Genomic DNA, 14798 nt, shown 5'->3' with positions numbered 1-14798 from the left:
TCCGTGAAGGTTTCTGTGTATTAAAAAAGTAGTAACAGTAAAATAATTTAAAATTACATGCCCCCCTCCCCCACAAGCATAATCAGCGCCAAGCTCTGTAGAGTCGGTTCTGGTTCTTAAAATACAGTGGAAAAAATGTGTAGGGGTCCCCTGTATTTAAAGAACCAGCACTGGGCTCTGCTAAGCTGGTCCTGGTTGTGGAAATACAATGGACAAAATGAGTAGGGTCCCCTGTGTTTTCCATAACCAGCACTGGACTCTTTCTAACGGGGGTGTAATGCCACAGCCAGAAGAACCCTTTCACCAGGTCCCCCGGCCAAAGCATTACACCTGACCGCCACACAGCCCAGGTCGAGGATCCCGGGGAGGTGGGGACCTCCAATAAAGGGGTCCCACTCTCCAGGGTACCCCAAGCCTGAGCTGATAGCCTGGGGCTATCCCCGGTAGCCCTGGCCAGTGGATGCTGGGTTTATCGTGTTAAGGTGTATGTAAAAAATATATGTAATAATATTGTCTTTTGCTGGAGAACTACAGGTCCCAGCAAGCCTCCCCTGCATGCTGGTACCTGTAGTTCATCTGCAAAATAAATATTAAAATAACCACAAAACATACTGTGCCACTAACGGGGAGTATTTTTTTTTTTTTCCCTGTCCGCTCACTAAGCTGTGGGTGCGATTATCGCGACCATCGGCATTGCGAGGAGACACTAAGGTAGGGTCTCAGCACTCGCAATGCCGAGTGGACTTCCAGCTCTAATAGAGCCGGAAGTCCACTACTGACATCACAAGTGATGTCAGTAGGGACGCCCACAAACGGCAGGCGTTCCTTCTGGAACCCCTCCGTTTGTTCAGCCAACCCCCCTACCCGCCTACAAAACGGGGCGAGCTGTCGATCAACATCGTCAGCCGCCCTGCTTTGCTGCGAGCTCCGGAGCGAGTGAAAGTCTCACTCGCTACGGGGCTGGCGCGCGCACTGGGCCACCATCGACCTGCTTGCGAGCGGGTCTGAATCAGGCCCTCAGTCTCTGGTCTAACGATGAGGAAGATGCTTTTTATTGAATGAGACTAATAGAATTGTTATTACCAGTAAAAAAGGAATACCATTGAGGGGACAGTACATTTCTAATATATTGCAAATAGTGAATAGCCATCAATCATTATCACCTTTTGTCCAACAAGTGCATACACAAGTGTAGCCCTCAAAATGTTTTGCCCAACCACTTGCAGATCCACCTGGAAATACGCAGGTGGGAAGAGTACACACGTCATTCCAAAGTCTGTCCTTATAATCTCTATAACTCTACAGCCTTCCCGTCATTATTTTCAGATTTGGCTATATTCTTCTAATATAATGCTGGTTGGAGCCTGGGCGACATTCTAGTGCAGGTGCTTTCCATAGGTGGCATCATGAAAAACAATTCCAGTTGTGCCACTCGGCCCATTTTTGCAGCTTTTTGTACGACTCTTACAGAATATGAAATGTTGTCTTCGTATGTGGTTAGTGCAGAGTGTAAGTTTAATCTTTAAACATATAAAACAGAATACATTTTTGCATCCTCCTAATAACAGTCGTATATTTAGCAAACTGTTATGACATTATTGCTGCTCTCTGGTGGATAAATGATTTCTTACATTGTTTCTAACCTTTAAAACTGTGCGTGCTGGCTACTTCAGCCACCATGTGTCAACTGAGTTTGAATACAAGAAATTGCTCTGTCATATCTCCCTTCTCTATTCACTACAGTATTCAGCTAAGTCCACTGATATATTTTCTTGTTAGAACTATGTTGAAATCGTCTGCAAAATGCTGCCGGGGAACGGTGTACAGTTAATATGCTGGATTCCAGCCGTAATGCTAGGTACCCACTGGCATTTTTACAAGTATGACATTGGTTCCTACTCCTGTGTTTACATGTTCCAAGTGTTTACATGCTGTATATACATGTGAATAGAACAAAATGCTGGTAACAATGCATGTGAGTATAGTTTACATGTGTTCTAATAGCATTTAAAATGCTAGTAATGTACACCATACTAATGCCAATGGGTAGAAGGTCTAAAGCTGTCAGCACATGGTTTACTTGTGTTAATAAAGAGACCCTTTAAAGTCCTATCCTCTGGTACAATGTATTGCAAACGCTAAGGTAGAATGCCTAAATCTGTTGTTACCAGGGCCGGATTATGGCTTGTGGGGGCCCCAGGGCAACTAAGTTGCGGGGGCCCCCTTCAAGCCACACAGAGCCCAGCCATGCCCCCAGTAGCAGTCCCCCCTCAACAGTAGTCCCCCCAGGAGTACCCCTAGTAGTAATCACCCTCTATGCTGTGTCCCACAGTAGTGGTCGCAGCAGTGTGCATTGCCCCCAGTAGTATCCCCAGCAGTGCCCCCAGCAGTGTCCCTAGTAATAGTCCAATCCCCCCCAGCAGTGCCCCTAGTAGTACCCCCAGAAGTCCCTAGTAGTAGTCCTTCCCCCCCCCAGCAGTGCCCCCAGTAGTACCCCCATAAGTCCCTAGTAGTAGTCCTTCCCCCCACAGCAGTGCCCCTAGTAGTACCCCCATAAGTCCCTAGTAGTAGTCTCCTCCCCCCCCCCCACAGCAGTGCCCCTAGTAGTAGTCATCCTTTCCCCCCCTAGCAGTATCCCTGGTAGTACTCGTCCTCCCCCCCCCACAGCAGTGCCCCTAGTAGTACATCCCCCCCCACACAGCAGTGCCCCTAGTAGTACACCCCCCCCACACACAGCAGTGCCCCTAGTAGTATTTCCCCCCTCCCACAGCAGTGCCCCTAGTAGTACTTCCCCCCTCACAGCAGTGCCACTAGTAGTACATCCCCCCCCACACAGCGGTGCCCCTAGTAGTATTTTCCCCCTCCCACAGCAGTGCCCCTAGTAGTACTTCCCCCCCACAGCAGTGTCCCTAGTAGTACTCCCCCCCCCACACAGCAGTGGACCTAGTAGTACTCCCCCCCCACACAGCAGTGCCCCTAGTAGTAGTCCAAATGCAGCAGTGCCCTTAGGAGTAGTTGTCCCCACCCCCAGACACACACACTGAAAAAAAAAAAAAATTCTCCACTTACCTTAAGCCCCGCTCCGGCATCTTCTCTTCCGTCCGGCGTCCTCCCAGGCCGGCCCGCTCCGCCACTGCGGGAGCCGGAAGACGGAGGCTCCGGCAGTGGGCCGCAGCGCAGCAGCCGATGAGAGTCTGTGTGACTCTCATCGGCTACTAAAACAAACACACAACTGCCGGCGCCGGTGGCTGTGTGTTTGTGCTGTGTAGTGCGGACCGCACTTATGTGCCGTCCACACTGCCGCCCTGCCCCAAGCTGATGCAGCAGCACTGAATGTGCTGCTGCATGCAGTAGTGTGGGGGCCCTCTGTGTGTGGGGGCCCAGGGACGACCGCCCCTGTCGCCCCTCCCTTAATCCGGCCCTGGTTGTTACATTGTTATTAGTGTTTGCAATTAATTTACTCTAGAGGATATGACTTGTGCTTTGACACAGGAGGTGACGCTGATCAGTTATGTCTTGGGTGGTATCAGATTCTTGTCTCACTGGGTCGTCCGATGTGCCTCTCTCAGTACCAATGCCCAGAGCGTTCAGTTATGCCAGCAATTTCTCTCAGACCCCGGTAATGTGTGTAGTGACACTTGTGGGTAGCGCAGCTGGCCGATATGTCGTTCATAGATATATATATCCGGAGGTGAGAGCACTGTGACTCTCAAAACAAACCCACATCAGAATCATAATAGATACTTATATTGTTTTTAAAGAGAGAGCACTGTGACTCTCAAAATAAACCCTCATTTTCCTATTAACATTCTGCCTTACCTCTTAATAAACATTACAGCAGCAAAAAAGCACAAGAAGGTGTAGCGCTTTAGCAACCACTTCCCCCCCTCCTCCCCTCCTCCCCACCCCACTCAGTAACAAAGTTCTATCCAGGAGAAGGGGCAAGTCCAGTCTATTAGCAGCTCCTGAACCTGTGACCAAGCACCCACGAGTGCAGTTCCCCCCTCCACCAATCATCCAGCCTTGGGTAGCCTAGTGAGTCTCTTTACCTTGTCTGGGCACCTGAAGCCAGTGTACTGCATGATCTGATTGGCATCTCTCAGGACTAATCATTTAATGCACAAGCATCCGAATGGACATTAATCATAACTATATACTGTGCCTCGTTGCACCATTGGCGGCATGTCGCTGTAAGATATAAATGTATATAAAATTGTACCCTACTAATTATCCTTTATGTATTTGCAAAAGGTCTAAAGCAGAAAAGTTGAATATCCTGACGTGTGCATGTGTTATATTGTCTCTGTATCAGACCTTATAACCTTATAACCTAATGATAGCGTACCTGTACAGAGAGTACAACGAAGGAAGATAGCCAAATGTTTTTTCAGATAACTAATGAAGGGAGTTTGATCTACCCACAAAGACCAGTTTTGCTTAGAAAATGAGGGTAATGTTTGATCTGAACAATCCCAAAAAGTTGTGTAAATTAGACACTGGGAGATTTAGAGAATCTTTGGCAGTTCTCCACAGTGTTACTGGCTGCTGGAGTTGTAGGGGCAATAGGAGAGGTGGCACAGGCAGAGGTTGGCAGAAATGTGCGTCTGTACAGATTTTTGTGGGTAGAGGGGTTACAGCAGTGGTTCCCAAACTGTTTTGAATCACGGCGCCCTAAAGTATCAGAATTGTTTTCACGGCAGCCCTAAGCCAAAAGTTTGTCATTGAAAAATTCTGAAAAAAATGTAGTGAAGTAGTAAAGTGAAGTGAATTGTGCTGACCGGTCATCCCTAGGCTCAGTTATGTGGTGGTGGACAGGTTTCCACTTCTGATTGTCCACATATTTACATTACATTGACCATAAATAATTTGATTTGGTGCTGGACCACGAACCTGAGGCACCCTAGGGTGCCACGGCTCACAGTTTGGGAACCACTTGGTTACAGTATATCTGTGCAATTGTTGGCTGCCAGTTTTGGAGGAATATTTTGTCCTATGTACAGTATGTAAGTGATTTTCATAATCTGCCAACCGTAATATATATCTTCCATTAGACTCCTGTATCCTTACCCATACTATACATTCTCACCATAGTACTACATACCTATATATGTCCATAATTATATACAACACCTAGTCTACATCATATTCAACAGTACATTTATTTAAACCATGTCTGTTCAGCTTGCAATTTGTAGTCTTCATGAAGAATTGCTAGGCTTCTATTTTGGCTTACAGGTTTACTCCCTTGGTTTCAGCTTGTCAACTTGTACTAATATCTTTGTGTAGTATAAATCTCGAGTTGCATTGATAGATATGTAGATAGATATAAAATGCCATGCAGTGAGTAATACTGCTCTGTATAGTCTTTCTTTGCCACAAGAGGGAGCCTCACTCACTATCAATTTATCATTTGAGTAGTTTTCTGACAACACTGCATGCCTTACACAGTGTTTTGTATAAGAGCTTCTATACAGCTGAAACCGGCGGCTCTCATAACTACATCCCCTGTAGGGGACCTATAGAAGAAATATATTTGCCAAAATTGTATTTCTTTTTACATGTCCTATACGAAATAGATGAATTTATGGGTAATATATAAACGCTCCAGCCCCTGTCTCTTTACACTTGTGTGATGAGCCACCACAGTTTGGGGGTCACATAATTTGAAACTAAAAACTTTTACAGCCATGTGAACTGGAGATTGTTTAGACCAGTATTAAATACACTTGTTTTTGAGTGCCAAATTGGGTAAAACATTTATAAAAAAATATATATCTTTCCAGTGATTCTTTTATTTAGAAGCTACCACGACCATCCTGGGTTAAAACAGAACAGGATGTTAAAGGTCAAATCCTGCAGGTTACAGAGACACCACTGACATATCTGTTGGGCATGATTTTCATTTTTTATTGTCCAGTTTGTTTATGAAAGCTGATGCACAGGACAAACATGGGGCATCACCTATTCACTCCACCAGTTCTCGGGACACACAGACCTCCATCAACCTCAACTGTCTCCAACCTGAATACTCAATTGTAAATTGCTGCCCTTTGTTGGCTAACATCTTTCCTTTTATCTAGCTTCATTTCAGCGCCTTGCAGCTCCTGTATGTTGGAATGGGTAATTATGCCGCCGTGTGGGAGGTCCTTTGACCTACCACTGCCAACCCCTACAACCTTTTCCTGCATCCATACTAGCATGACACATACATGTGCATCATAGATACTTCTCCTGTACAAGATTTCCATGTATAGTTTATATGGGGATGTTCCAGTGTGACATGCCTTGTGTCCTTTATCCACCATTTTCACAGCTGTGGTTTAATTTATTCCTGGATCTATCCATGGATTGAGTTATTCTTATTCCTGTGATTGTTTTTATATTGGTCCTTTGTACTGTAGTTATACTGGTTCGTGTGCATGTATTGCTGTTGGTCATTGGGGTCTGCAATTAAATTGGCCACTGAGGTTGTGCATTTTTGTATCTGTCTCTAGAGCTGTATTATGGTAAATATGGTAAATATTGCATAGTCTGTCCATTTGGGGTTGTAATTCTGCTCATCTGGCACATCTGATACCCATTACTGACTGACGGGACTGTTCTTGCATAATCAACTGGTATACAGTATCTCACTTTGGGGGAGATGTATCAAACAGAGAGAGATACAATGGAGTAGTTGCCCAAAACAACCAATCAGCTTCTAACTGTCCTTTCTAAGACTGCTAGATAAATGACAGTCAGAAGCTGATTGGTTGGTTTGGGCATCTTCTCCACTTTATCAGTCTCCAAGACTTTGTTTTTGTTATGATATTTTCCTTCATATTACATCGGAAACATGTGAGTAAAAGCTTGCTGTGTTTATTATTAGAGTATAAAGATTATAAAGAAGAGCCTCTTTGTTTTTGTGTCCTCTGTTCAGGCAAGATGCTGACAGTCACATGGCGTCCTATGCATCCAGCCCAGATGCCAATTCCCAATACAGAGTGGTGAATGGCCGGGGAACCCCCGCTAGGTGGGAGGAGCAGCAGAAGCTCTTGGCTCTAGAGCAAACGTGTGGAGTATTCCGAGTCGATTTGGGTCAAATGCGTTCACTGCGTCTCTTCTTCAGGTAAGGAGGAAGCGGAAGATTGTTGTTTTGAGCAAAATATACCATTGTTACATATAGCAGCACAGAGGTACTAAATACTGGTTTTAACCTTTTCTGACATGTTTAGAGACAAACCAATTGGAAGATCAATACCATTTACCTGCTTCTGTAAAATGCGTTTTTAAATATTTAGTTTAGGCCGTCAGACAGTCTGCGAATGATGCTGAATAAGTACTGCGCAGGTGTGCACAGCGTGTCCTACATCAGGGCCGCAACTAAGGGGAGGGCTGGAGGTGCATGTACGCCGCTGCACCCGCTGCCAGTGTCCTCCGGCCCCGCAGGGGGCTCCAAGCCGGACGCCCGTTGAGATTTTATTTCCAGCGGGCGCCCTGCTCCTTCCCTGCAGCGCCGCGGAGGCTGGAGTTCTCTCCTGAACTCCAGCTTTCCGGCTCTCCCCACGGGCACTATGGGAGAGACGTCATGACGTCTCTCCCATAGTTCCGAGGAGCAGCTGGGCGGACCGGGCGGTGGCGGACGCAGGAGCGTGGTTTAAGGTAAGTATTGTTTTTTTTTTTTGTGTAAGCGGCACTACATGGGGGCATTACCATATGTGCACTACCAGGGCCGGACTGGGACTAAAAATAGGCCCTGGCATTTAAAGCACACAGGCCCACCTCGCATGAACACATGGCTCCTGACATAGACTCCTCCTCTTACTATTCCTGACTCCTCCCACTTCTTATTCTATGCTGTTACAAATATAATTAATATTAGAACACCGTACAAGTATACATTATTCTCTGTATTAAAATACACACAACAGGAGACATTCTGCAGGGGATTCAAACGTTCCATAGTCATACATTTGGTATTTGGTTCGTTCTGTTAGGTAAAGCTGACACTTCATTTGGTGTAGGTACACACAAGGATCAGGGAAGGCATTTTCCCAATTGGCCGAGACCTAGCTTAGCAATTATATAAGATTAGATAGTATCACTGTAGGAATTTTTAGTGCCGGGGGGCTGAATACAAAGGATGACACGTGTGCCCCCAAAGCCATAACTACACATTTTGGTGTGTACATAAAGAACATTGGTGCTGCCATCCATAATAGAAGCAGGGAGAGTGCGCGCCACACAGAGCCCTTTCACGTTAAGCCACACAGTAGTACTCCTTAAAACACATTATGCCACACACAGTAATGCCCCTTAAAACACATTATGCCACACACAGGAACACCCTTTAACACACATTATGCCACACACAGGCATGCCACTTAAAACACATTATAGAAAACAATGAGTAATAACACTGCGCACATGGGATTGATGTAATAGGCGGGGTGTGCTGCATCTACAAAGAAGGGTGCCCTCCCTACTGCATATGTACAAAAAGTATGCTATGCAGCTAGATGGCCTGTCGTGTCAGCTCCGTAATTTACCAAAAAAAGGGTTATTACAAAACTGTAAAATGATCAAACTTTTATGCAATCAAATCTCAAGATACATGTACAAACTTGACCTGATAAACTAAAACTACATATCAGATCAGGTCAGGGGTAAATAGGGAGTGTTCAATGGTCATGACTAAAAACAATAAACTGTAGGATACATGTTCAGAGTAGGAAACAAAAACATATGAAAATGTAAATATAGCACTGGAGTCGCTGTAGATTATAGTCCACCCCAGTATGTTTAATGTAAATAGAACGGTGATGTGCAGAATAGTATAAGAGTCAGTACTTGGAGAACTTCGGTGTGGAGCAGGAGCGGTGTCCCGCTACTCACCCCTCTAGATGCTGTTAGTCCTTGTGATACCACAGTGAAGCGTCCGTTGCCCAGGGTGATCAAGGTGGAATACCAGGTTGACTGGGGTGGGTCTAGAAGCAGGGACTCCAGACAAGGACACAGATGCTGACGGTGCAGACCAGAGCTGCGTCTGATTGAAACACCCCTCACTGTCCACGTGATACCAGGTCTGTGTCCTGGGGAGGCAGTGTAACTGGTTTAGATGGTCAGGCCTTCACACATTATGCCTTTTAAAACACATTATGCCACACAGTAATGCTCCTTTAAAACACATGAAGTGTGTATATGACTTCTCTGACCAGCAGCTTCGACCCCCCCCAACGCAACGTGACCTTCTAGCAGCATCTCCCTGTGTCTCTCCATTCCCACCAGAGTAACCACCCCCAACACCCCCGCATCCCTCTAGCAGCAGCTCCCTATGTCTCCTCTCCCACCAGAATCCAACCACCCCTCCCTATAGCAGCAGCTCCCTGCCCTGTGTCTCCTCTCCCAGCAGATTACACCCCCTCCCCCGTCGGTTGTTGCTAGATCCATCTTGAAGAAAGGACCTCTGATGTCACAACCACGTGACCGTTATGACAGGGCCGGACCGCTACCAGTGTTACTAGACACGTGGGCATAGAGAGGAAATATAAACCGTGCGTGAATTGTGACGAGCAAACACTTTTAGCCCCTGTTCTAAACCTTGCCCCTCCCCCTTTGGTCACCGGTTACGTCAAAGGTCCTGTGAAGTATTTCGTTCTAGACCTAACCCCATCCTTATAACAGCAGCTCCCTGTCCTGTGTCTCCTCTCCCACCAGATGACCCCTCCCCCATCCTATAGCACCAGCTCCCTGTCCTGTGTCTCCTCTCCCACAAGATGATCCCCCCCTGTCCTATAGCACCAGCTCCCTGTCCTGTGTCTCCTCTCCCAGTAGATGATCCCCCCCTTCCCTATAGCATCAGCTCCCTATCATGTGTCTCCTCTCCCAGTAGATGACCCCTCCCCTATAGCAGCAGCTCCCTGTCCTGTCTCCTCTCCCAGCAGTTGATTCCCCCCCATAGCAGCAGCTCCCTATCCTGTCTCCTCTCCAGCAGATTTCCCCCCCCCCCATAGCAGCAGCTCCCTGTCCTGTCTCCTCTCCAGCAGATGACCCCCCCCCCCCTATGGCAGCAGCTCCCTGTCCTGTCTCCTCTCCCAGCAGATGATCCCCCCCCATAGCAGCAGCTCCCTGTCCTGTCTCCTCTCCCAGCAGATGATCCCCCCCCCTCTATAGCAGCAGCTCCCTGTCCTGTCTCCTCTCCCAGCAGATGATCCCCCCCCCTCTATAGCAGCAGCTCCCTGACCTGTCTCTTCTCCCAGCAGATGATCCCCCCCCCTCTATAGCAGAAGCTCCCTGTCCTGTCTCCTCTCCCAGCAGATGGTAACCCCCCCCTATAGCAGCAGCTCCCTGTCCTGTCTCTTCTCCCAGCAGATGATCCCCCCCCCCTCTATAGCAGCAGCTCCCTGTCCTGTCTCTTCTCCCAGCAGATGATTTACCCCCCCCCCCTCTATAGCAGCAGCTCCCTGTCCTGTCTCCTCTCCCAGCAGATGATTCCCCCCCCTATAGCAGCAGCTCCCTGTCCTTTCTCTTCTCCCAGCAGATGATTCCCCCCCCTATAGCAGCAGCTCCCTGTCCTTTCTCTTCTCCCAGCAGATGTTTCCCCCCCCCCCTCTATAGCAGCAGCTCCCTGTCCTGTCTCCTCTCCAGCAGATGATTCCCCCCCTATAGCAGCAGCTCCCTGTCCTGTCTCCTCTCCCAGCAGATGATTTCCCCCCCCCCATAGCAGCAGCTCCCTGTCCTGTCTCCTCTCCCAGCAGATGATCCCCCCCCCCTCTATAGCAGCAGCTCCCTGACCTGTCTCTTCTCCCAGCAGATGATCCCCCCCCCCTCTATAGCAGAAGCTCCCTGTCCTGTCTCCTCTCCCAGCAGATGGTAACCCCCCCCTATAGCAGCAGCTCCCTGTCCTGTCTCTTCTCCCAGCAGATGATCCCCCCCCCTCTATAGCAGCAGCTCCCTGTCCTGTCTCTTCTCCCAGCAGATGATTTACCCCCCCCCCTCTATAGCAGCAGCTCCCTGTCCTGTCTCCTCTCCCAGCAGATGATTCCCCCCCCTATAGCAGCAGCTCCCTGTCCTTTCTCTTCTCCCAGCAGATGATTCCCCCCCCTATAGCAGCAGCTCCCTGTCCTTTCTCTTCTCCCAGCAGATGTTTCCCCCCCCCCTCTATAGCAGCAGCTCCCTGTCCTGTCTCCTCTCCAGCAGATGATTCCCCCCCTATAGCAGCAGCTCCCTGTCCTGTCTCCTCTCCCAGCAGATGATTTCCCCCCCCCATAGCAGCAGCTCCCTGTCCTGTCTCCTCTCCCAGCAGATGATTCCCCCCCCCCCATAGCAGCAGCTCCCTGTCCTGTCTCCTCTCCCAGCAGATGATCCCCCCCCCATAGCAGCAGCTCCCTGTCCTGTCTCCTCTCCCAGCAGATAATTCCCCCCCCTATAGCAGCAGCTCCCTGTCCTGTCTCCTCTGCCAGCAGATGATCCCCCCCATAGCAGCAGCACCCTGTCCTGTCTCCTCTCCCAGCAGATGATCCCCCTCCCCCGTCCCTATAACGCCAGCTCCCTGTCCTGTGTCAACCTCACTTGTTCCTGAACTTCCCACCCCTCCCCTGTATGTATAGTAGCAACTTCCTTATCGCCCAGTCTCTGCCGGCCCCACTCACCTTCTATAGCTTCTCGGATCCTGTCCATTCCTGGTCCCAGCTTCTCTTCTCGCTGTTCGCGACTCCTCAGTGGTGGCGACAGCATGACGTTTCAAAAAAGGAACCGCCGGGACGTCATGAAGGCTGCACAATGGTGAGTGATAGGAGGGGCGGGCCACTGGTGAAGGACGAGGAGGAGCAATGATTGAGCTGGAGGGGAAGGCTGCTCGGCGTCACTGACCGGACTGGCCCATTTGGCCATCGGGCATTACTATTGGGGCATTACCATATTGGCACTACTACAGGAGCATTACCTCAGGGGGCATTACTATAGGTGCACTGCTTACTATGAGGGAATTACCAGAGGGGACGCCAACTTACTGTCTTGCTCCAGGTGACAGAAATCCTAGTTTCAGCCCTGCTTACATAAAATAGCTCTGCTCATACTCATTAAAGCAAATGCATGCGTTTTGCAGCTATATAGACCTGTGTGATTCTGCCACTTATACCTGGGTCGGGGAGGGAAAGGCGTTCTTTTGTAGGCTGTGTACAGTAAGGGATTGTTCTTGCTTTTGCCAACACATACCGACCAGAACACAGACGCATATACACTTGAAAAAGCCGTATTATATGTGGGTGGTCAAGGGCAGGTGCAAATAGACATGATGGCGATGACTTTCGCAAGCACTAGCAAACCGCCTGTGATTGGCTGATAAGAGATGCACAATTGACACTGGTGATTTCTTTGTTGCTCAAGCACATAATCTGCTTTTTTGTGTGTATTTCAGCCCTTTTTGTACAAGCAACTGCTGTATTAGAGAAGTATTTGAAGTTGTATTACTGCCTAAGGGAAACAGTCAGGAAGCCGATGGACGGAATCCCGACCGCCGGCTTCCAGACTGTATAATCCCGACAAGGGTTAAGTGACAGGCATCGAAATCCCGACGCCTGTCATTTTCCCTATGCCTGGAGCCCGACACCCGGCTTACCGATCGAAGGTAAGCAAGGGGGGGGAGAGGGTTAGGTTTAGGGTTCCCGGGAGGTTAGATTTAGGCTAGGGGAAGGGGGGGTTAGGGTTAGGCACCCCCAGGGGGAGTTAGGGTTAGGCTCTCCCCCGGGGGACTTAGGTTTAGGCGGTGGGAAAGGGGGGGTTAGGTTTAGGCACTTAGAGGGGGGATTAGGGTTAGACACTTGGGGGGGGGGTTAGGGTTAGGCAACCCTAAGGGAGGGTTAGGGCGGGGAATTAGGTGAATACTTACCAACAACGATCAGGATTTTCATCCTTGTCGGGCTGCCGCTGTCGGCAGTAAGTCATACTGAATCCCTCCCTAATAATGAATGCATATTGCATTGGCAAAACAAATGATTAGAACCATGGGCATAAGTGTATGTGTGGTGTATGCCTGGCGTATGATACTGTTGCCAACCTGAACACATCTTGCAAAAGCAAGAGTTTTGTAAATGCACGTTATTGCTGCTTTTTTCTGAACGCATTTTCTACCTGTGGTTTGTGGCGCAGTTGTGGCCTAAATGAGCTCCTCAGTGTCTTCTGTGGCAGCTTGGTGCAGAGGACTAGTCTGGTGGATTTCATTAGATAAGTATAAAGTTCTAGTTATTTCATGTACATTCTTCTGCTCAACCTTAAGGGGAGATGTTTTAAGCCTTGAGGGCCTATTTATCAATAAATATTTACGGCATATTCCCTGAAAATACCCATTTTCAAGGGAAAACCCACAAATATTTAGTACTTCTCAGATGTATTATGGAGGGACCACAGCAGATATCTGAGATATCTGCAGCGGTCCCTCTATTTCTGATAGCAGCCGCAACCCCCATAGATTTCTATGGGAGATTAGCGTTCCCTATTTCTAAAGGACAGGAAGCACCCTGCCCTCCGGCCCGGCACCCTGCTGAAACAGCCTGCGGGTTTTGTCCCCTCCCGTGGGCCGCACTGTCCCGCGGGTGGGGAAAACGGCGGTGCAGCGGTCACCGCCGGTGAATGGATGCCAGGCACATGCGCCCAGCATACATTCACAGTGACTGCAGTGCTTGGGGGCTGCCAGGCATGTCCGTAAGTGCCAGGCACGCCCCCGAGAGTGATGAAAAGGGGATGCGTCATAAAGACACCCCCTTTTCATTGGTCACGCCCCCTTTTCAGGCGCGCGCAGAAGTGCCCTTTCTCTAGGTCCGGCGCCCTGTCTGGCGCTGGACCTTGAGTGAACACTAGGAGATGCGAGGCTCTCATATTTGCGAAGCTTGGCCCCTGCAGCTAATGCCCTGGTGTAGTCCTATAGCGTATGGACTACACATTGCAAAACTTACTGAGATAGTGTTCCAGAGGCAATGAAACTATATACAATTCAAAAGTCCATGAATGATGATGTTTGCCCATGCAAAATGACGTTTTGCCTCTTTGTGAGTCCAGTTTTTCTGCGGAAAAATCCGAACTTGTCGTGGAATCCGAACTAATCCGAACCCGCTCATCTCTAAAAAAAAAAAAAAAAAAAAAACTGAAGTCGAAGTCATGGTACATCTGTGTCTGGTCGCACCTTCAGCACTTTTGAGCGCCAGTGGGCACCATGGAAGATGACCCAGGAGGACTCCACTTTCGAAAAAAAAAAAAAAAAAAAGCCAGAATGGAATTTGCTAAAATAACATGCCACAATGCATCAGTTCTATGTTCACAGATGAAAAAATGAAGCTGCTATGAACCATGGAGGAGACTCGGTTATGTTTTGGGGCTGCTTTGCTACTTCTAGTATGGGGTGCCTTCAATTTGTGTAAGGCACAATGAAATCTCAAGACTATGAAATCATTCTGAAGCGAAACATACTGCCCTGTGTCAGATAGCACTGTCAGTTGCAGGTCATGGGTACTCCAACAGGATAATGCATCCAAGAATGAATAAGAACAAGAAATTGGACTATCCTGAAGTGGCACTCATCAAACCTGAGACAACTGGAGCAGTTTGCTCAGGAAGAAGAGGCCAAGCTACCTGCTGACAGGTGCTGAAATCTCCTTGAGCACTACAGAAATGTATTGATTGCAGTGATTGCCTTCTCATTTTACTCTTCACATCAATAGCATTTATCATTATCCAAGTAATATCCTAAATTACAGTTATATAGTGCTTATGGTATCAAGATTGCCTGGCACACCTTATTAAACAATGATTAATATGATAAAATA

General features: G+C 48.3%; 1 protein-coding gene across 4 annotated transcripts in view; it reads left to right on the top strand.

Moving 5' to 3' along the window:
* Window positions 1-14798, top strand: part of TBC1D16 (TBC1 domain family member 16) — a 115294-nt gene that overhangs the window by 52410 nt on the left and 48086 nt on the right. For all 4 annotated transcript variants that reach the window (XM_088482650.1, XM_088482649.1, XM_088482647.1 and 1 more), the window contains one exon: window positions 6920-7108. In XM_088482650.1, the coding sequence (XP_088338776.1) occupies window positions 6920-7108 (189 nt within the window). The remainder of the gene's footprint in view (window positions 1-6919; window positions 7109-14798) is intronic.

The sequence above is a fragment of the Taudactylus pleione genome, unplaced genomic scaffold, assembly GCF_031769625.1.
Source record: "Taudactylus pleione unplaced genomic scaffold, aTauple2 ptg000290l, whole genome shotgun sequence".
Taxonomy (NCBI): domain Eukaryota; kingdom Metazoa; phylum Chordata; class Amphibia; order Anura; family Myobatrachidae; genus Taudactylus; species Taudactylus pleione.
This window is presented reverse-complemented; position numbering and strand designations above follow the sequence as displayed.